A 24,912-nucleotide genomic window follows, 5' to 3' on the forward strand; every position below is an offset into this window, starting at 1 on the left:
TGGATAAGTGCATAAGCCACCCTGTCTACAGACAAGGGTTCAAGATTCTTTAATGTAGGACCAGAATGAGTTTATTTTCTGTTCTTTTTGTCTTATTTATACTTTTTTCCCTTCATATATAATACACCTCATTGTATAGCTAATTGAATGAAAACGCTCTGCTTGTTTCTCTTTGGCCCTCTTTGGCTTTATTCTAGTATCCCCTATTGATCATAGACATTTATATTGTTTGTCAGAATAAAACAAATTTAGGAAATTGTATTTAGCATTGTCAAAAGAAAAGAATCTAACAGTTTATTGGCTGCAGGAGAATGTTTTAGAGAAACAAACCATAACTGTTTGTTGGACTAATTTGGAATATTTTATGGCTAATTATTTTGGATAGATAGATACAACCACAAATCAGAAAAAGTAGGGACATTATGTTAAATGAAAATTAAAAAAAACACAGTGATTCTTAAATTTACTTTGACTTTTATTTCATTGCAGACACTATGAACCCAAGATATTTCATGTTTTGTCTGGTCAACTTCATTTATTTTGTTAATATACATCCATTCCTGCATTTCAGGCCTGCAACACATTCCAAAAAAGTTGGGTCAGAGACACATTAGGGCCAGTAATGAGGTAAAATAATTAAATAATGATGTAATTTCAAACAGGTGATGTCAACAGGTGATTGTAATCATGATTCGTACAAAAGCAGTATCCATGAAAGGCTGAGTCTTTGAAGAGCAAAGATGGGCAGAGGATCTCCAGTTTCTCCACAAATGTGTGAGTAAATTAGTGAAATGTTTATAAACAATGTTCTTAAAAGAAAGATTGGAAAGGGTTTGTATTTGTCCCCCTGGAGTGCATAATATCATTAAATGATTCAAAGAATCTGGAGGAATTTGAGTGCGAAAGGGCAAGGGCTCAAGCCTAAGCTGAACACCTGCAATCTCTGATCCCTCAGACAGCACTGCATCAAGAACCATTACTCATCAATAATTGATATAACAACAGGGGCAAGGAATTACTTTGGCGAACCTTTGTCAAGCATTACAACATGGAGTTACATTTACAAACTTTACTGTGCAAAAAAGAGGCCATACATTAATCATGTCCAGAGTAACTTCTCTGGGGTCAGAGGCATCTGGGGTGGACCATCACACAGTGGAAATCTGTATCGTGGTCACATGAACCAGTATTCCAGATCTTTTTTGGAAGAAATGGACACCGTTTGCTTAAAACCAAAGATGCAAAGGACCAGCCAAACTGTTATCAGCAACAAGTCCAAAAGTCAAGGTCTGTCATGGTATGGGGTTGTGTGGGTGCACTTGGCAAAGGTAATTTAGAATTCTCCAATGGCAGCATTAATGCATAAATGTACATTGAGATTTTACAGCAACATATGCTGCCTTCAAGACAGCTTCCTTTCCAGGAACATCAATGCAAGTCAATACAAAACCACATTCTGCATTCATTAGAAAGGCATTCCTGTGGAAGAAGAGGCTACAGGTACTGGACTGGCCTGCCTGCAGTCTGAGCTGTCCCTAATAGAGAATGTGTGGAAAATTTTGAAACAAATAATGAGACAACAACATACCCTTTCTGTTGCACACCTTAAGATGTGTTTGCAGGATGATTGGGAGAAAATAACACCTGAAACGCTTCATTACTTGGTGTCTTCAGTGCCAAAGCATTTTTTCTTTAAGTGTTGTGAGAAGGAATGGTGATATTACAAAGAGGTGAATGCTTTACCATCCCAACTTTTTTGGACTGTGTTGCAGGCCAGAAATGCAGGAATAGATGTGTATTAACAAATGAAATGGAGCTGACCAGACAAAATATGAAATATCTTGGGTTCACATTGTCTTCAAAGAAATAAAAGTCAAAGTAACTTTAAGAATCACTGTGTTTTTTTTATTTGCATTGTCCATACCATCCCAACTTTGTCTGATTTGGGGTTTTAGATAGATAGATAGAAAAGGCAGTATAAAATATATAGACAGAATGATTTATTTATACAAGAATGTAGCTCAAAGTGCTTTAAAAGATGTCAAAGAAAAAGTTGCAAGACAAGAAAAACAAATTAGAAATAGATAATAATAAGAATGATCACATGAGATATCAAAAAGAGTAAATAAGGATAAATCGATGCACATATAACACAGATGTACAAGTAACAGATAAACAACAGTCCTCATTCCTCTAATGATATATCCTGTGCTATGGTCAGATGGCCATGGAGGACAGAACATTTTTTTAAAATTCCTGGGTGAGATGTTAGAGGTGTTCCAAAGTCTTAAGACCACCTAATGTAAATGTTCTTCAGTAGTATTGCTATTTTAAGCATCATGAAGATTTGTTACAGTGGGTCTTGTCCTCAGTTGGCAAAACGCCACCACAGAAAATCTGAAGAGAAAGCAGAACACTAAAGATGAATAATGATTGCAAATCCATGTAATATATGATATTTCTGTATATGTACAGTATAATTTATTGAAAGTTAAACAAAAAAAAAACAACAATTAAAAAGCCAAATTAAAAATGTGACTTTTAGGAGTTTTTTGCAATGTTTCACAGTATTAGCCTGGTGTATCTCAATTGGTAAAGTAGATTTGTGGTGTATAACAGCAAATGTCTGCCTCATCACTTGTTTTATATTTAGCTCTTGGAATAAGAGAAGACAATAAACAAATTGGGTGAACAGGTAAGGTAATATTCAGCGCCGGAGCAAATTAGCCTTATGTTTACAAAAGGTATAAATATTTTCTTAAAATTCTTCATTTTTAGCAAATTGTTTAAAGGCTTTCAATCAGTTTCTTTCTATTTGGCATGATGTATGCTGTTTTGTAGATGAACTTGAAAAACTTGAACTTTAATATATTGTAAGTTTAAAATTTGAAACAAACTGTGAATATAATTTTCGGGGGTGATTGTTTTTTAAGGCACTCTGTATATAAAGACATCATTATTATTCTGTATAGCAGACAAACATGAATCCAGTGCACATGAAGAATATTCACCACCTTGGAAGTTTTCACATTTTATTGTTCTACAACACTGAATCACAGTGGCTCTAATTTGGCCTTTTTATCATTGGTCAACAGAAGAAAAAACTCTATAATTTAAAAGTGAACACAGGTATCTGCAAAGGGCTCTAAATTAATTACACATGTAGAAATAAAAAATGGTTTTAGAAGGCCTGTAATTAGTTCAGTAGACATTACCTGACTGAGGTTTCAGTTGATTATGGCATAAATCAGGGGTGTACAACTCTGGTCCTGGTGGGCCGCAGTGGCTGCAGTTTTTCATTCTAACCATCTTCTTAATTAGTGAGCAATTTTTGCTGCTGATTAACTTGTTTTGTCTTAGTTTTAATTGATGTAACTCAGACCCCTTAGTTGTTTCTTTTTCCTTAATGAGCAGCGAAACAATAATGACACACAAAACAAGCCACTACATGACCAGCTAACCTGAAAATAAAGAAAGGTGAAGATCTCAGTCATTTTGGTCACCTCAGGTCACCCAAACATCTTGACAGTGGTCTTAGAAAAAGCAGAAAATCAACAGTCTGCTGTGGCAAAATGAGAGCAGCAACAAGTCCTGATATTCAATAGCGGTTTTAATTAACAGCAAGAATTGGCTTCTCATTAAGAAACTGGTTGGAGTGAAAATGGCTGAAGTTTGACATTCCAATTTAACTGGTCATCTGTGGGCTCTTTTCATATCTCATTTCTCTTTGGCTGCCATTTAATGAAGAAATGAATCAATTCAGAGGACTGAATCCTTATAAACAGGGCTATTAAAATAAAGGAAGAGGAGTTAATTAGCAGTGAAAGCTGCTAGCTGATTAGGAAAAGGGTTGGATTGAAAACCTGCAGCCACTGCAGACCATCAGGACCAGAGTTGGACAACCCTGGTATAAATGAACTGTATCTGAAAGTCCAACGTATGTTGAGTCAGTTTTGTGGTCTAACTTACACAAAGAAGACAAGAACACTCCAAGCAATTCAATGAAAAGGTAATTGAAAAATACAAGTCATGGAATGTAGACAAGAAAATATCCATGTCACTAAATATCCCTTGGAGTCGAATTAAATCAATTATGAAAAAAATGGAAAGAATATCTGCCTAGAGCAGACCATCCACAAAAACTGAGTGGTCATGCTAAAAGATGACTACTGAGGGAGGACACCAAGAGACCAATGAGAACTCTGAAGAAGTTACAAGCAACAGCGTCTAAGACTGGAGAGAATGTGCAGACAACACCGGGTACTTTACCAGTCACAGCTTTAGAAAACAAAAAAAAAAAACTCACATGACTTCTCGTGTTTAATTTTTCCAGATGGTACTCTGAAGTCAGCTTGAAAAAGGTTCTATGGTCTGATGAGACCAAAATTGAGCTTTTTAGTTATTAGGTTTAATGACATATGTGGTGTTTGCAAACACTGCACATGATCAAAAACACACCCTCCCCATTATGAAGCATGGTGGTGGTAGCATCACACTCTGGGTGAGCTTCTCTGCATCAGGCCCTAGAACGCTTGTGATGGTAGAGGGTAAAATGAATGCAGAAAAATACAGGGAAATCCTAGAGGGAAAACGTGATGTAATCTGCAAGAAACCTGTGCTTTGGGAGATCTGTTTTCCGGGAAGAAAAAGACTCCAAGCATAAAGTCAAAGCTCCAAAGGAAAGGTATAAAAACAACCATATTAAAGTCCTGCAGTGGCCGAGTCAGAGTCCAGATCTCAATCCAGACGTGAGACTTTGTGACTGAACTTGAAAAACAGTCATTCTCCAGTTTTACAAAGGAGAATGAGAAAGATTGTAAGAAGAAGACATGCTTAGAGACCTGTGAACACAGACTCAAGACTGTCATGGCTGCCAAAAACTGATTTGAAAGGGGTGAATACAAATCTTTTATGTTTTATATTAGTAATTAATTTCAACCACTTGCAGAGCTCTGTTCTCACTTTGACATTGAAAAGCCCTTTTCTGTTGATCAGTGTCAAAAGAGTGAATACTTTCATAGACATTGTACCTGTATATAGAACTCTGCTACCTTTTGTAAGAGCTACTAAATAAAAGGCCAACAGTAGAAGAATTACTGCCTCTCTATAGTTGAATTAGCCAGCATGTACGGCGCGTTGGCTGAGCCACTGGACTTTAAACCGTCAGATTGCTACTTCATTTACCAGGTGTGACCCCGGGCAAGTCACTTATTCCTCCTGTGCTCTACATGTCTGTAAACATTTGAAACATTTCCTGAACTTGTAAGCCACCCTGGGTAAAGGCGTCAGCCATACATTTAATAACGCATTTAATAATAATAATCTTTTTTGCGTCATAAGTGCCTTAAAACATATCACTGTAAGGAAGATATTAATTTGTATATTTGTTTAAGTCAGAAAAGCAACTAGAAGCATCTGTTTATTACAGAAATCAAATTTTAGGGACCCTGAGGGGACAGAACAATTTGCATAAATTTCAGCCTAAAAATGAAAGATGTTCAATAGGGTGTCCAAACCCATGTGACTAATTCTAATGCTATTTCTGTTTCAGATTATGCTTGGCCTTTACCTAATGCTTTGTGTCCCATCTGGATTTATTTGGATGTGCTTTTCTCAACCGCATCGATTATGCACTTGTGTGCCATTTCTTTGGACCGCTATGTAGCAATACGTAATCCAATTGAGCACAGCCGTTTCAACTCCCGCACCAAGGCAATGATGAAGATTGCTGCCGTCTGGACGATCTCCATTGGTATGTGCAGAACTTCACACTTTTATGATTAATGGGATTTACTTTTATATCCAGGAGCTATGTTTAAAAGCTTAAAAGTGCTCAATTTAAATGCATCAGGGAAGTAGAAATCAGTGACACATATCACTTAAAAGGATAAAATGCACTGAACTGTGCCATAAATAAAGAAATTTATATCTGACAAGGGCTTAAAGTGCACACAAAGTAATGACCCCAAAGAAAGGAAATGATTCACAATGCATGAGTCATTACCTTTCCTTTTAATCACCTTGGATAACACACATACTGTATATTGAAATTTAAAAAATACATGAGGAAGTTGAAGATTGACTCACCAAGTATGTGGCTTGGTTAGTTTTTTATGGCATCAGCATGTTTTAGTATGGAAGCTACCAGGAGAACTGTAAAGATGCAAACAACTTTTACTGTGGACTAAACACCCCAGAGATATTACTATCATTAGACGCAGAAAAAGCATTTGATATGATTGAATGGAACTACCTTTTCACTGCATTGGAGAAATTTGGGTTTGACCTGAATATTTGTGCATGGATCAAACTACTGTATACCAATCCAGAAGCTTCAGTTTGTATTAATAACATTTGCTCAGACTACTTTAAACTAGAACGTGGTACCAGACAAGGATGTCCCTTGTCGCCACTGTTGTTTGCAATCGCTATTGAACCACTGGCAGTTCACTGCCGAAATTCTTATCAGATAAAGGGGATTGTCAGAGAAGGACTGGAACAGAAAATTTCTCTATATGCAGATGATATGGTCTTATATATATATCAGACCCAGAAAACACTGTCCCTGCTGTTTTAACAGCACTAACAGAATTTCAAAAGATATCTGGTCTTAGAATTAATCTGAATAAAAGTATACTCTTTCCAGTGAATTCACAAGCAAATAATATTAGATTAGACACCCTACCTTTTACCATAGCAGATCAGTTTAAATACCTAGGGGTAAATATCACAAGTAAACATAAAGCTCTTTATCAACAAAATGTTGCCATCTGTATGGAAAAAATTCAGCAAGACTTGCATAGATGGTCAACCCTTCATCTCACTCTAGCCAGAAGAATTAACATTGTTAAGATGAATATCCTTCCTAAACTTCTCTTTTTATTTCAAAACATTCCGATATATATCAATAAATCATTTTTTAAACAGTTAGATTCAACAATAACCTCATTCATTTGGAACTGAAAACACCCACGTATCCGAAGAGCGACCCTACAAAGACCTCAGGCAGAAGGTGGCATGGCTTTACCTAATTTTCAGTTTTATTACTGGGCAGCAAACATACAACCCATAAAAACCTGGACACAAATAAATGAACATACACAGGCTTGGTCTGCAATAGAAGTAGAATCCTGTAGTACTTCTTTATACTCCTTGCTCTGCTCTCCAATAAATGCAAGTTATCGCAAATATACTAATAACCCAATTGTGCTTTACTCACTCAGAATATGGAACCAAATTAGAAAGCATTTTAAGATGGAAAATCTTTTATCAGTGGCACCTCTGCAAGAGAACCACCTCTTTCAACCTTCGCAAGTATATCCAGTTTTTAATACCTGGAAAAGTTTTGGGATTAAAATGCTCAGAGATCTTTATATAGACAACATATTTACATCTTTTGAACAATTACGTTCAAAATTCAACCTCCCAGCTACACATTTCTTTCACTATCTTCAAATTAGAAATTTTGTTAAACAGAAATTGCCCGATTTCCCTCACCTCGCACCCTCCACAATGCTGGAAAAAATACTGCTCAATTTCGAGGAATTAAACACTATTTCCGCATTATATAAAATCTTATTAGAGTCCCTACCTTTCAAAGATGCAAGAGGACATTGGGAAGAAGATCTCTTAATCAATATATCAGAAAAGGAGTGGAAGGTAGCAAAGCAGAGAATTCACTCGAGTTCTATATGCGCAAAGCATAGAATTATTCAACTAAAAATTATATATCGAGCTCATCTGTCTCGCTTAAAACTGTCCAAAATGTTTCCAGGGCAGGATCCAACCTGTGAACGCTGCAACCAAGCTCCTGCCTCACTGGGTCACATGTTCTGGGCCTGCACCAAACTAACATCATTTTGGACAAAAATTTTTAAGTGCCTTTCAGACAGCCTTGGGGTCACAATCCCTCCTAACCCATTAACAGCTGTGTTAGGTGTTCTTCCAGATGGACTTGAATTGGAGAAGGACAAGCAAACGGTGATTGCATTCACTACACTTTTGGCACGTAGACTTATTTTGTTAAATTGGAAGAATCCTAATTCTCCTCTGATAAGTCAGTGGGAAACCGATGTTTTATATTATACGAAATTGGAAAAAATCAAATTCTCAGTTAGAGGATCTGTACAAAATTTTTTCAAAACCTGGCAGGATTTAATCAATATTATTTTAGAATAAGAGAAATAACTATTACCGCATTTAATTCCCTTCTCCATCTATTTACATATATATTTACTTCTCCCTTTCTTTTGTTTAATGTTGCCTTATTAAAAAGCCTTAAGCAATTTTCCTTTAGCTAAGCTCTCCTTCTCAGGGGTGGGGTTTGATTTTTCTTCAATTTTGTTGGGTTATAAATTGATCTATTTGTATGGAATAATTACAATGAAAATTAATTAAAAAAAAATATAAAAAAACTTTTACTGTGGACTGTATACAGTAATGTGAGAAAATGTAAGTAAGAAACAGTCACTCTAGTGCAGGATGACAAAATGATGTCACATAATCTGTAAAGGAGTATGGGGAGGCAGCTGGGCCCTGTGTATTTTAATTTTAATTGCATCTGTGAATTTACTTTCTTAGAGATGCATTAACAGGTCTGCTGTTTGCGTTTTGTGCATTAATGCATCCATTTCTGTCTCTCTACGTTCCTGCTACCAGCTCAGTCAACATACTGGAGATAGGTGGCAAGACATTTGGTGGACCTGTGGGAGGAGTTTAGTGACCTAGTGACTTACATTCAAGCCGGCCTTGAGTTAGGGTGGAGTGGCGGTTCATCTGAGCTGAACTTTGGCAATAGGAAGAGAACAAACTTCCAGACGGATGTCCATCCTGTGTCCCATGAAATTTAGTCCCTGTAAGAGTGGCAAGATTGTCACACTCATGGCAATGCCCAATTAAAAGAATTGAACATACTTGTGTTATTTATGCCACTTTTATTACTCTGGACAAAACATATTTTGCTGCCTGAGCATTTTTGGGTGTATGTTATGGATTTTGGCCTATTGGTCACAAAACAATCTTTAAATGAGCATGTTACACAATATTTTACTGCAATCACCTAGTTTTGTGATTTTCTCTCATAGTATAAGTATACATAAGCAGTACAACAGCTACAACTGGAACATCTGTGGTGAACTTCAAAGTAGTGGCATTGCTACTAGGAATGTCCTGTTGTTTCATCTGCAAAAAGAACACCAGTGCTAAAGAGTCTCATAAAACTAAAAAGAACTGGCCACTCCATAAGCATTTGGTTACAGGGTAGAAAATTGTGCCACATAAATCACTTGTCAACCCAGCAAAGTTATTTTTGCCTCCTTTTCATGTAAAATTTGAATTGATTGATTGACAAGTGAGAGTGATGAACAAGGAAGACGAAGGATTTCAATATTTGAGCCTGATATTTCTATGAATAACTGAGGTAAAGACTAAGGAGACATTTTTGTTGGTGCGCAAATCAGACACGTCATAAATAACAAGCAGTTTGAAGATCTACTAGTAGGGCTGGAGGAAATCACACGGAGGGCATTCAAGTATGTTGCTAATATGTTTCTTGAAAACTACAGAGCACCAAACTATTAGGTGAGATGCAAAAATAACTGGATTGGTAAAAAAATATATACTTATTGATGAATTTCAGCATTCTAAACATTGTCACCTTCTATATACTGCCCCTCCCAATCTCTACACTGCTCCATACGTATCTTCCATTGATTGAAACAGTACAGGAAGTCTTCTTGCTTGAGGCTCTTCAACAGGTTTGCCATTTCTGTCTTCACTTCATCCATTGAAGAAAAATGTGTTCCCTTCAGGTCACTTTTGATTTTTGGGAACAAGTAAAAATCACAGGGAGGTAAATCGGGAGAATAAGGAGGATGATCGAGGACAGGAATGTTTTTGTCAGTCAAAAACTGCTTTATGGAAGAAGCATTGTGCGCGGGAGCGTTGTCTTGTCTTGTCTCGCTGTTCAATTTTTTTCTCCCGACATTGTCACGGCAACTCATGCAGCGATTGTGCAAATACTGACTGGGCTATTCACAGGATATACCTAGCTGGTCGGCAGTTTGAGAGGGTGTGTAGGAGGGGATATAGTTCTATGATTCAAGTTTTGCCGACCTCCAGACGGTTTTCCAGGAAAGCCCCAAGCCCAGTCCGGTTATTTTTGTGTCTCAACTCGTACATCCAGCTGGTAGATAACATGCTTCAAGCATACAAAACCATGACGTGCACAGCATGCCGCTAAAGATTAATTTTCTGTATTCACACTTTGACTTCTCCCAGCAAATTCTGCTGTAGTCTGTGATGAACATAGTGAATGGTTTCACCAGGTCATTGCAACTATGGAAAATCAGTATCAGGGCAATCCATCAATGCTGGTCAACTTTTGTTGGATGCTGAAAGAAGAAGCATCATATATGGAGTACAAATAGAAATCAATAGCAAAACATTTTTAGCTCACTTGAACTAAAGCAATGTGCCAGTCATTAAGTGATTAATCACACTAAATGCAATAGAAGCTAATTCCACATTTCTCCAAATTTCTACATGATGCAGTGAGTCTGATATTTTGTCTGTGTTTAGCTATCTGTCATCAATACCATTATATTTGCTAAGCCCTCTTAATCCAGCGCTGTCTGTCATAGGCACCAAATTATTTTCAGGAAGCAAATGTTTTGAAAAAAATACTTGCCCAGTGTTTTTGCTCCAAGGAACAATATGGTGAACATTCTGCATTCATAGTCTACACAATTATAGCCCTTCAGCCTCTTTGGCCCAAGTTGAATGAGGCGTTTCCCTGTTGACCAGGTTGGATGCCCACCTAAGCACTGCTCTCCTGGTCACATTTCATTCCCTCTGTTCACTCTTTGTGCCTGCCAGCCAACCTTCATCCCACACACTTTTTAAATTTCAACTTGCTTCAACATGTGCCAATTTAGCACAATCAATTCGGTGATAGTGAACTCCACAAAAGCCCCTAGTACATCATGATATGAAAGGTGTAATTATCAGGTGATAACGTGAATGCTGTACGTGATTTGAAGGTGTATGTTGGAAGTTGATAACTAAAAAAAAAAAAGAATGCTTTTAGAAATTAAACCAGGTGGTTGCGTATGAGATTTCTTTTGTAGTTTCGTCAGTATTTCTATTCCCTAAGTTTATCTTAATCAAAGGAAGTATTATAATTTTTTCAGCCTTTTGTTTTATTTTCCTTCTTACATTTTATGTTCTCCTTTGCTTAATATCTGTGTCATTTTTGAGATAACCTTAAATTACATTAATGGCATTCTTATAACAAAGTGCTTCCTAGAGATAAATGAACTCAATTGCTTCTTTTACTTGTTTACTGATAACAGATTTTTCAATAAACCTTTATCTATGTTCTACTTTTCTTTAAATCATTTTCTTTCTAAAATTCATGCCACCCATCTCAAATTCAGATATTCACTTTATATACCTTTACTTATTTTACTCTTTTTTTTCTGTACACTTTCATTTTTCTTGTACATTTCCTTTTAGCCATCACATTCCAGTAGGCAGCCTTGGTTATAGGGTAGGTTTCACATATCAGTTCATTTAAGGCAGTGTCACATTTTTGTGATGCCTATGGCACCAAACCAAACTGATGGCCCATATGTAATGTAATCTACAACATGCTGGCCATGGAGATCAAATTAAAGATTAAAAGCTAACTAAATAACATCATGTGATAAAACACAGACTCCTACATATGCATCTCTTGTTGATTTTCCAAAAGTAAAGAAATAAAGTGTAAGAAGGCTGATGGGCCTAAAGGGGCTCTGCTTTTGTGTTTGTCTAAAGCAGTGGTATACAGATTCTTTTGGACCACTTTGCTAAAATCAAATTTCATAACAGACCACTTCAGTATGAGAATCACCTGTCAGTAAAATTCTGTGTTTTACTTCCCGAATTTATTTTACAAAAGATTCAAATCCAACACTGCCAGATTTGCATTCCATAGTCGTAGACTGCAGCCAGTGATCCATAAAAACACCTTAGCCATGAGGACTGATTACCAGCTGGCAGTCTATCAGTATTGATGCATGCATTACCAGGGACATGGAGTTAAAGGATTGTGTTGATCAGACATTGGTAATACAGGCAGATGTCAAAGTGAGTTTAGATGCAGGACTTTAGTAGTGGCTGATACTGGCTGGACTGGAGTGAGGCTGAGGTTTAAGACATGTAAGACAGCAACAGATAGTATAATATAGGTGGGTAGGAAGGCTTGGAATTGAAGCAAAAGTTGCTAATGTCCACGAGGAAGTTAGATGGTGTGGTTTGTAGTAGTAGATTTAGAGCTATTTCCCAAGTATATACATAAACTCACCAGACAAAAAACTAGTAACACCTGACAAAATCTTATCTAATAGTACATAACTCATCCGTGAGACAAAAGAATAGCTGAAATTCTGTCAGGCATGGATGCCTCCAGTTTGCGGATGTAAGCAACATCAATTTTCATCCCACTCTTCCGACACTAAGTCCCAAGGTTCAGCCAGATTGGTCAAATGGCTTCTGCCGGCATTTAACTTATTGCTCCAAATAGTCCCACAGATTTTCTATGGGATTTAAATCAAGGTTATCTGCAGGCCGGTCAAGATACAAGAATGCTTCAGAATGTTCTTTGTGCCAGTTGTCATCTTGAAAGACTGGGGTAGTTATTCTGTGTTCACTCTAGAGATGAAGCACAAAATGTAACACATGGTCACTCAGAAGCCTGATGTAGCCCTTCTGGTTCAAGTGAGTTGTCACCATGACCAATGGACTCATTTTATTAAAAATCTTATTATCTAAATCTTATTAAATTATCTAAATCTTATTATATGATATCATCTACTGTTAAATTCTGCTCCGTACTTCTAAAAAATTTTTAAATTTTTTATTGAGGATTTGTTCTGTTCTGCGTATTGTATTGTATTGTATTGACCCCCTTCTTTTGACACCCACTGCACGCCCAACCTACCTGGAAAGGGGTCTCTCTTTGTACTGCCTTTCCCAAGGTTTCTTCCATTTTTTCCCTACTAGGTTTTGTTGGGAGTTTTTCCTTGTCTTCTTAGAGAGTCAAGGCTGGGGGGCTGTCAAGAGGCAGGGCCTGTTAAAGCCCATTGCGGCACTTCCTGTGTGATTTTGGGCTATACAAAAATATACTGTATTGTATTGTAAACTGTATTTTCTTAGAACTGAAACACCCCCAGACCATCAAAAAGTCACCTTGCACACAGTCCTCATGGAAGGCTTCATGCGGTTTACATTCATCTCACATTATTTGATTACAAGCAGAAACACTACTCATCAGGCTGGATAACACGTTTTCAGGTTTCAGCAGTCAGTAAGGGCCTCTTCCATGGTACTCTGCTCCAGATATCCATGGCATTCAGTTCTCTTCTGAGTGTTCATAAAGAAATTATTTGTGTGCCTACATTGACTATCTATAGCAGTTCATGCCCAGTGGCCCAGTGGCAAAGCGATTTCCTATCACAATGCATGACACATGGTTGTTGTCCCTATCTGTGAGCACCATCTTGTGACCACGGTTCTGGCGTCAACTAATAGTTGACTGTGATATATGCTGTTGCTGGAAGACAAAGTCATCAATTTCCTATACACCATTGTCTCTCTTTTTTTTGTCTTCTGACACACCAAGAGGGTAGGGTCCTCTGGCAAATCGAGCACGATCGTCAGAGCTCCCTTGATCTGTCTTGAGTGATCTTTAGAGCAGGAGATGGATTGAGCACAACCCACCGTGACCCACTACCAATATAAACTATAGCAACTCATGACCCATTGGCAGCAGCCCATGATGGTGTTTGAGAAACACTGCTGTACACTGTGCCCTTTGGCACAACCAAATGCAGTCTTCCCTTTTTGGCAATCATTCATGTCTGTCATGTGACCCATTTTGCATGGTTAAAACCAAACACTCATCACTCTACGAACCCCATTACACACAAAACAGCTATTCGTAGGACAGAATTCATACTGGGTTGCCTCTGTTGGTGTGTGTATCACCTCTTACATGGGTGGTGACTAATTTTCTATCCAGTGAGATTATTTTGGTTGAGCATCACAGATGTTGGCTAACAGCTTTGATTGTTACAAATAAATGCTTAAGTAAGTACACAACAGACTAACATATCTGAGTGATTTAAGTCACTTTGCCCTGAAGACTGTCAGCTTGCAGACTACTTGACTCACACTGGACCACTGGTCTAAAGTGAGATAGCATTTGCCAGGCTACATTCTGGTTTTTGATTTTTATAAAAGTTCCAAGCCTTTTGAGCAACATATAAAAGAACATCACGTTTCTCTTGACAAAATAGTGCCCTGTCTCAATATTTTTAGTTCAGCCTCTTCATTAAGCCAGAGTTTGCTTCTCTAAACAGCCATTCATTTGGCTGCACCATTACACATTTTAAATGTATAGCTGAAGATATGGTCAGGAGGCATAGGAGTTCTTCTCACAGACATTGGAACGGGTAAGACGCATGATCTAAGTGGCTGTGACCATGGAATGATTTTGAGTTTCAGAGAATGGCATGATAACCACAAAACATCCAGTATGTGGCGGTCCTTTCCACAAAAACACATTGTTGGTGAGAGAAGTCAAAGATGTTTCTGCTGTCAAAAACTCCAGATACTGAAATAGCTGGTACTTAAAAAAACTGTGTACAGAAATACTTCTCCATATTCCCATTTCTTCAGGCCTTTAAGCAAATAGGCAGCATTAACAGGAGACCATGTTGGGTCCCACTCCTGTTAGCTAAGCACAGGACAATGAAGCCACAATGCTCAGACATATTGAAGACTGAACGGTCTTGTCTGTTGAATTTCAATTTCAACAGACATGCTGGGTCTGGGTCATAATTTGATGTAAACGACATGTATCCATTGACCCATCCTGCTTTGTGTCAGAGTTGACTTGCGTTGATAGCGTAATAGTGTGGAAAATGCTTTCTTGCTTCTTAATGCCAACTGCATGTCACGTGAATGGCTGTTTTGAAGGCATTTTGAGATCGAAGAACAGTTTCTGCCCAGAGCTAACAAGGCTGCTCAACTATCACATGTGATAAACTATCTGTAAAAGTTAATAAAGTGCCACATTCTCAATGATTTTTGAGTACATAATGTTGTTTGGTGTTATTTTCTATGATTATTATCAATATTAAATATAAGTTTGAGCTTTTTCTTTTCCTGATGTTTCATGTTGATTATTGTGTCTGCAAGGATGAAGTATGAATTTTGCTGTACATTGTACACGTAACTATAAAAAGACCTTGACCTTGAAGATGACAATATCCTACCTGGTAGTAGATAGCTGGACCTAATAAACTAACTATTGGTTATATCAACTGGCAGAAAGAAGCTGTTGTCCAGTAAAGATTGACAATTCAAAAAACTTCATTAACAGAACTACAGAGGGGAGATGGTACAATATGCCATAGGCTTAAAAAAGAGAGATACAAATAGATTAGAAACATAAGTAACTAATAATTAATTACAGGCTTAAAGGTTCTCTTTTGAAACTACCTGAACATGTCACTCTAACAGTCACAATTTGTTTATTTTTAAACATTTACATTAAATTGGAGTGTTTAAAGTCCAAGTAAATGTATGTTGGCTTGGCCGCTTTTTCCAAATGCACACTGGCCACATTACCATTTCAATCCCATAGGGTGCTGCACCATAATCAGATGATAGGTGATAACATGAAAATGTGAGTGAAACTTATACACCGATGAAAAGAGTGCAGGAGAAGGACCAGTGAGCAGAACTGAAATGTATCATAGTAAGACGAATTACCCTTTACCATGTTCACCATAAAGGCTGAATGAATATGTAGTTCTTTCCAAAAGAAGCCAGTAGACCTATGTGTTCATTACCAGCAGTGAAAGACTCTGGCAGTCCTTTTCTCTGTCATACGTTGTGGGAAATCATGGAAGCCTAAACCAAGGTCAATGTGTATCCCTATTAATCACCTTCATCCCATGATGAAGCACTTCTTTTCTCTCGGAAGGCGTATCTTCCCAGATGGCAATGCTGTTAAGTTTCACAAGCATAACACAAAATTGATTTATTGACATGCATTCTCTCCAGGGTCCAGTGAGACTAGACTGAATATTTTATTCATTTTTAGTGCTGTGAGAGTGCTGTGAGAGGCAGTACTATAGTTGGTTATGTGTAAACATGGACAGGAATGGTTTTGTGTAAGGATGAAACCTTTAAAAAGTGAGCATGTCACAACCAGGTCTCCTGCAAAAATAATAAAAAAGAATGTCTATAAGAAGGAAATACGTCACAGAATCACCTGGATCATATCAGCATTGGTGACGGAACATAGAGGAAACAGCATGGACCCTATCACTAGCCTGAAAAAATAAAAATGAGAACAGTTGCATTGCTCGATTCACTACAATGAATCTGACAGAATCAGTATGGGCACCTGCCTATTGTAACTATCTCCTAAATAAGCAATAGCAAAGCACTCTGCTGCAACAAAAGAAAGGGCAAAACCCTACTGGTGCCCTTGTTAGAACCATGTCCATGAGAAAGAAATAATAATAATAATAATAATAATAATAATAATAGACACATGGAAGGAGAGAGGTCAGCACCCACCACTGTACATTGGAGAGACTAAGGTGGAGAGAATGGCCACATTTAAATTTCTTGGCATTAACATTTCTGGGGATCTCATTTGGATGTACACCATCACAGATCTGGTGGAGAGAGCCTGGCAGTGTTTGCATTTTCTGAGAAGGCTGAGAAAGTTTGGCATGCCAAGTGCTATCCTCAGCAACTTTGACAGATGCACGATTGAGAGTATCCTCACCTACTCCATCACAGTCCGGTTTGGGAACAATACAGCATGGGACCGCAAGGTTCTACAGTGAGTGGTAAAATCAGTGCAAAATATCATTGGAACAGAACTCCCTGCACTAGAGGACATATATTAACACCAGAGTTCTCAGGAGGTCCCATAACATTATTAAGGACACATCCACCCACTACATGAACTGTTCATACTGCTACCATCAAGGAGACACTATAAGAGCATAGCAGCATGAACACCAAGGCTGAAAAACAGTTTTGTCACTGCAGGCATTAGCACTGCAGGCTAGTGTGTGTTTGGAGGATGGAAAGCCTTCTTGAGACCACATACCTTCAGAGCTTACACAGAATCATTTAATTATTTGTACATGCCCTCTTACTTCTGTTTGTTTTTTGCATTTTTTGCACCTGACGTGTTTTGTTTTTGTTGTGTATTCTCATTTATTGCTGGAGGACTCACAGAGTAAGATTTACATTGTACTAAGAACAAATTACAATAACTTTGAAGTTAAGAAAGTTTTGTTTTTTTTTCTTTTTCTAGTGTGTGTTTTAGTAGAAAGTATAGAGCTTAGCGATTTTAAAAAAGAATATTAAGCAAGACATTTTTTTCCCAAGGTTTGTTTAGCATCTTGTGTTTTCAAAAATGCTTTCCCTTACTTACAGTTCCTGAACTTTTTTGTATTCATGTTATTAGAGATTGTGCATTTAATTCCCTCTATTAAATAGGCAAATCTCATATTTGAACACTGCATATTCTTCCTCCATGTAGATTAGATTTGGGATGATAAATACATGTAAGTGCTTTCCCCTCTTGCACAGCTCACTTACTTCTTGTCATTTCCTATAATGGGTGGTGAGTACATATGTATAAACTCAGTCTCAGCTAGTTCTAACTACTTTTTACTTTATTCCCCCTTTCATAAGGTGAAATGAGGCAAAGGAGCTAAAATTCAAAAAGCAGAATCAGCTGCATGTCACAAGCTGCTTTATAACTCCCTTCACATCTGCTGTGCTGCTGCTTGCAGTGGACAGCGACCGAGAGAAAAAGAAGATGAACAGTTGAGAGGGCAAGAACAAAAAAAAAGAGAAAGGCATCCTAATAGAAAACAGGACAACACTTGCTGCTCATTTGAAACCCTACCCATTAAAGGTTAAGCATCAACTAGCTACAGAAGTATAAAACATGGAATAAGTAGTTAAGTCATCCCATAATGCATGCAGAAATGTCAGAGGAATGGTGGGCTCTATGTGACCTTCCAGTGCTCAGCGGAATATTCAATAATACACAGAAAATTTTAAAACAAATGTGAAAAAGTGTTCCTTAAGAAATATAGTGGCTTCAGTAATAGGCTTTGCTTCAATTCCACCACTCCACTCCATCTCATAGTCCTGCTACAAGACTTCACTTGCGTCTCACCCTCTTCCACGTCCACTGCTGCACAAATTCAAGGTCTCCTTCTGCTTACATAGGGTCCAACTCCACCTCACCCTCTCATTCCCCACCTCTTTGAAAGGATCCATGTTAGAATTGTAAACAACGCATCATAACTGAGGGATTTTTGTGAAGAAGAGCATCTCACCACTTTCAGTCCTCCAATGAGATGTTTGCACTGTGTTGTGTCTCAGTCTCAGGCCCAATCAGCCAACATTACTCTATTGGTAGAAAACATTTTTAGTGTAGCATCAATTTTATAACAGCTGTAAAACTGGTCAGACTAATGCAGAAAAATATTCAGTAATGAACAAATGGTAGCAATTACTAATAAAATAAATGTAACATTTCATTTTAGTATTATTATGTTTTTATTAATCAGCAGCAGAAAGCTTTTGTTTTGGGCACAGTTGTCTTATGTTCAGGAACCTTCATCGTTCCTTCAAGAAAACCCAAAAGAACAGGGAGAAGCTGTAAATGGAACTGCGTAGCTCAGAGGCAGACTCAACCTTCACATTTACTTTGACTTATTTTGCTCTTTGTTTGACATGAAAGTTCTATATAACTTGTGAATATTTCTTTTGATCTGAATTCATACATAACTGTATAATTTTTGTAAATCAGAAGTGCGGGAATTTTGAACTTTCTATTTTTATTTTATATCAAAACACACTCCTGTTCTTACATTAAAAAAAAATTTAAAAAAATATTTGTCTTACATGAGAAAAATGAAGACACACACCCATGAAAGAATAATCTCAATTATTATTATCCCAAAATGTAATATTAGGGATTATTTATGCATAATAAGAGTTAAGTAATAATTAACAATTTAAGACCAAAGAAACATTAAATTCCTAGAGGGATTATACAAAAGAAAAAAGGGTGAGAACGCTTGGCCTAGGGATATGACACAACTTTTGATCACATACCCTGACAGAATTTGTAACATGTGTACCATACTTTAAAGAAAAGATGAATAAGCAGGCAAAATACATTTCATTTATTTGTAATGGAATCCAAATTAAACTATAAGGCATCTCAGAACAGCTCAACCATTAAACAAAACATAGTAAAATAAGGAAAATAAGGAGATGGTCACTGTTCAAACGTTTGCATACTCTTAGTTCTTACTACAGTTTATTGCCCCCTTTAGCATCAATGATGGCATGCAGTTTTTTGTGATAGATGTGGATAAGGCTGTTGGTTTTCTCAGGTGGCAGAGCTGCTCATTCTTCTTGGCAAAAATCTTTCAGGTCCTGTAAATTCTTTGGTTGTCTTGCATGAACTGCACGTTTGAGGTTTCCCCAAGTAGCTCAGTGAAATTGAGGTCAGGAGACTGCGATGGCCATTCCAGCACCTTCACTTTTTTTTCTGCTGTAGCCACCAATGGGTCAATTTGGTCTTGAGTTTTATATCGTTGTCATGTTGGAAGATCCAAATGCATCCCAAGCACAGCTTCCAGAGTGATGAATGCCAGTTGTTCTCCAGTATTTTCCAGTAACATGCTGCATTCATCTTGCCGTCAATTTTCACTAAGTTACCTGTGCCGCTGTAGCTCACACATCTCCACAACATCAGAGATCCACCTCCATGCTTCACAGTAAGGATGGTGTACTTTTTGTGATGGGCCTTGTTGCATCCTCTTCAAACATAGCATATGGTTGTGACCGTAAAGTTCAATAATTTTGGTCTCATCACTCCAAAGGATTTTGTTCCAGAAGATTTGAGGCTTGTCTAGATGCTTTTTGGCATATTGTAAGTGGGTTGTTTTGTGGCATTGGCACAGTAAAGACCTTTTTCCTTGCATCTCGACTGTGCATCCCATTTTTGTTCAAGTATCTCCTTATTGTCAATCTTGAAACAGCAACACCACTTGTTTGCAGGGAAGCTGTATCTCAGCTAAAGTGGCTTAGGGGTTTTTCTTGGCAGCTTGACAAATGATCCTGGCAGTTGTGGCTGAAATCTCGGTTGGTCTACCTGGCCTGATAACAACAGAACCCCTAACTTTCCACTTATGTTGATCAGAGTCTGAACACTACTGGCAGGCATTTTCAGATCTCTGGCTATCTTTTTATATCCTTTTACTGATTTATACATATCAGCAACCTTTAGTCGCAGGTCCTTTGACAGTTCTTTTGCTTTCCCAGTTGCCTAGTATCCAGTGCAGCTCTGCATGAATTTAAAATGACTGTTTATACAGGGGAACTGACTACAATCAAAGAGGTTACAGGTGTAGACACTTCCCCTTAATTACCCTTAATTTGAACTTTTGTGCGTATATTATCAGCCCCAACATTCAAGGGTATGTAATCTTTTGATCAGGCCCATTTGGGTGATTTCAGTTATCATTATGATTATAAAAAGGGCACATACAATTATGTGATAATACATTGCCTCACCTGAGCACACTCCTTAATTAAAAGGAAAGCTTTCTGCATGATTACTTATATTTTCCAAACAATGGCCAATATTTCACAAATTCTGCCAGGGTATATAAATTTATGAGCAAAACTGTATGTGTCACTAGTCTACTGTAGTTAAGCATTTACTTTGATTAATACAGTAGGTTTACCGTTATCCAGAATGCTGTGAGACTACTATAAGCAGTAACCAAAAAGCCAAGCTCATGCTCTATTTCAGGGCACTGAGTTTATGTTAGTGCAGGGACCAGACCAGATGGTACCATATTTTGGGGGACCTCAGATTAAAAAACTTTGAATCAACAGACATGAAACAGACATTATGGTTTCTTAGCGACATGTAGGTTAACATGATGATTGCAGGAAAAAAATAATCAGTTATGAGGAGATCTGCTGTCTGTACTGGTTGTCTTCAAATGGCGTCTTCTCCCTGTAAGTGTGGTCCTTAATGTTCTTAGAGGTGGAAGGAGACGTTTGGGAGGTCAGGCCACAGTTCTTTTTCAAGGTTACAGTCTTCTTGACTAGGTATGAAAAGGAAGATGGGTAAGCATCTCAGTTACTTCTAAACCTTTACACCGATGTACCCTTTAAATTCAGACGTATCTGCACCTCTGTCAAGAGCCACATAAAAAGGCACTAGATTTAACAGGTATTTTTCCATCATTACCAGAATTGTCTGTTTTAATTCATTTCTGCTTTAGTCAGTACAGCCTGTTGTGCCTGACATTTTCTTTCATTGATGGTTTATTATGAACCTCACAGTGTATATTTTTATTTCATTATTTTTTTTATCCTTTCAGACCATCACTGGCTCTTATTACAAAGCTGGCTTTTCACATGACACCAAATTCCATTATTCTATCTTGTCATCTGCCAACCTGGTAATAATTTCATCATGCCTGTCCACATTTCTGATCCCCCTGGTTTATTTGTATTCCGGTTTGCCCTTACCCATTAACACCTTTCTGCATATTTCTACTAATGTCATGTCTGGCACATATTCTGCCTGCCATCTGTTGCCCCTGTGTGTTTTAATTTGTTTTGTCTCCTTACCTCGAGGCACTGTAACCTCTGGCTCTCCCTGTGCTGACACCCAGCCGATTAGAGCGCAGCTCAGCTTCATGCAATGCGCTTTCTTTCTGTTGGCCACTGTTGCTCTTGCTGCTCTGCTTTTCTGGCACGTTTTCTCCATTACTGATTACTCTGCCTAGCGATTTCTTGCATCAGTGTCATGTCCACTGGGTAATACTGGCCAGTATTCCAGAGTGGCACACACATGCATTGGCCATATTGTACTCATTTGATTACTCAGTATTAAATGTATTCAGTTCTAAATTGAAACCATTCTAATTCCCACACCTGGTCATTGTCTGTGTGTATTTTGCATATTCTCCTCACATCTCTGTTGGCTTTCTCAGTGGACCCCCAAGTGTTGGCAGGAAAAGGTTCTGGTCTATGGAAAGCCAAATGATCATTTGGATAATTTTAAATACTACACACCAATACATAAGATAACCTGTAATTAATTTCAAAATAGCTTTAAACAATTTAGAGATAGCTTGAAATAAATTACAAATCTATAAATGATTTACAGATAGCTTGAAATAAATTACAAATCTATAAATGATTTACAGATATCTATACATCTTTTAAAGATATCTTCAAATTATTAATATATGTTAAAGATTTGAAGATTTTTTTATTATAATTTTGTTAAATATATATACAAAATACTGTAAATCAAACACAACCATGGTAGCATTACTAAATATAAAAACAGCCCCCCATGCAGCTCCATGTAGCAGGATATACCCTTAAAGGAAAAGACCACAAAAAAATGGCCATGTGTACAGTGTCCAAGTGACTCTGAACAAGTCATGCATATGCGTACTGTACTTAGGAGTTGATTGCACCATTAACTCTAGCAGCAGATAGTTCAAGAAGCATAAGAGGATTTCCATAAATAAAAGGGTAAGGGGTCAGGTGATTTCCAACTCAAAGCTAGGGTTAAGTTTACAGTGTAGGAATTGATGATTAATAATCAATAGGACACCCACCCAGGGGGAAGCAAATAAATGTAGGAAATAGAAAGATGAATTTTAACTCGGTTAATTAATTATCAGTCATGCAATACTGGTAATTAATTAATAATTTGATCAGATTCCAACTTTATTCAGCATACCTTTCTTTGTTGTAGGAGACATATCTCCGGCCTTTAGACTTATAACAAGGTAACTGAAACACACTTGTTTAAAGAGACAGAATAATACAATTTATTAATAAACACAAGGATTGAAGAAGTATGATAACTGCATATACAGTATATGTTGACATGTAAGACAGGGCATGGACAGACTAGACAGACAACCATAAAACACAAAAGAGGCTGGCTGTTTGCTACTCAGAATTCTGACTTTTGTTGGAACCGATACATAGTTTTATGATATTTCTTCATCCTTTTCATCTTTTTCACATGCTTGATCAGCCTTCTCCAAACAGCTTCTCCCTCTCCTTCACCTCCTCACCAGTCAAGGCCTTTTCCTTCAGATCTTCATTTGTTTTTTCCATCCACCTCCGCTTTGGTCTCCCTTACTTTCTCTTCCCCTGTACTTCTATTACCATCTCATGCCCACATATTCACTGCCTGTCCTCATCACATGTCCACTTCAACCTACTTTGCTGTACTTTCTTAGATATCTCTCCCACTTTTGTTGTACCTCTGACTTTCTCATTTCCTATTCTGTCCTTTTTTGCAACTCCACACATCCATCTCAAAATTTTCATTTCTGACACATCTAACTTCTTCTCCTGCGCTCCCTTTACTGCCCATGTCTCAGCTCTATAGGCCATTGCTAATCTTAACAGCTTATCTTACCTTTAACCTTCTCCTTAATTCGTTAATCACACTGCACTCTATGAGTTACCTCTGCATCTAATTTTCCATCTTGGGCTACCACTGATCCTAGATATTTAAATGTATCCACTCTTTTTAATAGCTGTCCCTGTAGGCTAAATTCTGAATCCTGATTATCATTAAACCTCGTATATTCTTGTCTTCTTCCTATTTATCTTCAGTCCTCTATCTTCCAAAGCCTTTCCTCATTCTTCCAACTTCCTCTCCACTCCCACTTTACTGGTGTTACACAACACAATTCTGTCAGTAAAAAGCATGCACCAGGGGGATTAGTCTTTCATCCCATGACTCAACATATCCATAACCAGCTCAAGGAGGGAAGGACTTAAAAATATCTCTGGTGTAGACCTCCTCTAACTGGGATTTTGTTTGTTACCCCGACACTGTTTTTAAGCCGAGTCCTCACTTCCTCATACATATCGTGGACTATCCTCACATACATCTAGGTACTCCTTTCTGTTTCATGATATGATAACAAGTCTTTAAAGGTGATGTTCGATGTTGTATAGAATTATTGCTTTGTTGCTGCTCTTGGTTCAGGTGGGAGACTCTTCTTTCATTGGAGTGCACTCTTTCTCTTTTCTTGAAGTGATGGCTGCTCCTCTACCTTTTGACTAGTTCACTGTTTCACCTCGCAAACTGGATTTCAGTTCTCAGATTCACAAAGAGAAGAGTTTGTTGGATTCGGCTCTCCATGGAAAAGTGGCTCAAAGCTTTTTAGGATCAGAGAGTAGGTTTCAGAGGTTTTCAGTCATTTTGAAGAGTGAGAGCAGAGCTCTGGTAGGACTTCCCACAGAGTTCCATTGTGTCAGCGACCTGAGAAAGACAAAGAGAGAACCACTTTTTCCAGATGACATGAGTGTAACTAGTTTCAAGGCAATGTATAACTTCTCCAGATTGGATTCATATCGCTTCCAGTTACAAAATCAGGGTGTCCTCTGTGAAAAGCATACCCACGAGGAACTTACAGTTTGTTCGATTCTCCCGTCCGGCTGGGAGCCATGGAGCTCCTGACGCATGCTCAGTTGGGTCTTCGACCGTCCCAGGATTGACGTTCATTAGTCCCACCCTTGACCACTCACCGGTGGGTACAAAACACACTCCGTCCAATCCTGTGCTTGTCTCTGGGAGGGACTTCCGGTCCTCCAATGCTCCCTCCACCCTATGAGCGTACTCGATCAGGGAAGGGTCTTCCGGGCAGTTTCCGCCCTGCAACCCTTCTGCAGTCAGTAGCGGCTCCTTCTCGTCTCCCGTTGTCATCTTGCCATCACTCCATGGGTTGGCGTGCTTCGGCC

At 38.0% G+C, this 24,912-nt stretch overlaps 1 protein-coding gene across 3 annotated transcripts in view; it reads left to right on the forward strand.

Annotated features, from left to right (window-relative positions):
* LOC114662234 (5-hydroxytryptamine receptor 2A-like) overlaps window positions 1–24,912 on the forward strand; it is a 620,625-nt gene that overhangs the window by 564,023 nt on the left and 31,690 nt on the right. For all 3 annotated transcript variants that reach the window (XM_051934695.1, XM_051934696.1, XM_028815625.2), the window contains one exon: window positions 5,552–5,752. In XM_051934695.1, coding sequence (XP_051790655.1) covers window positions 5,552–5,752 — 201 coding nt within the window. The remainder of the gene's footprint in view (window positions 1–5,551; window positions 5,753–24,912) is intronic.

The sequence above is a fragment of the Erpetoichthys calabaricus genome, chromosome 12, assembly GCF_900747795.2.
Source record: "Erpetoichthys calabaricus chromosome 12, fErpCal1.3, whole genome shotgun sequence".
Taxonomy (NCBI): domain Eukaryota; kingdom Metazoa; phylum Chordata; class Cladistia; order Polypteriformes; family Polypteridae; genus Erpetoichthys; species Erpetoichthys calabaricus.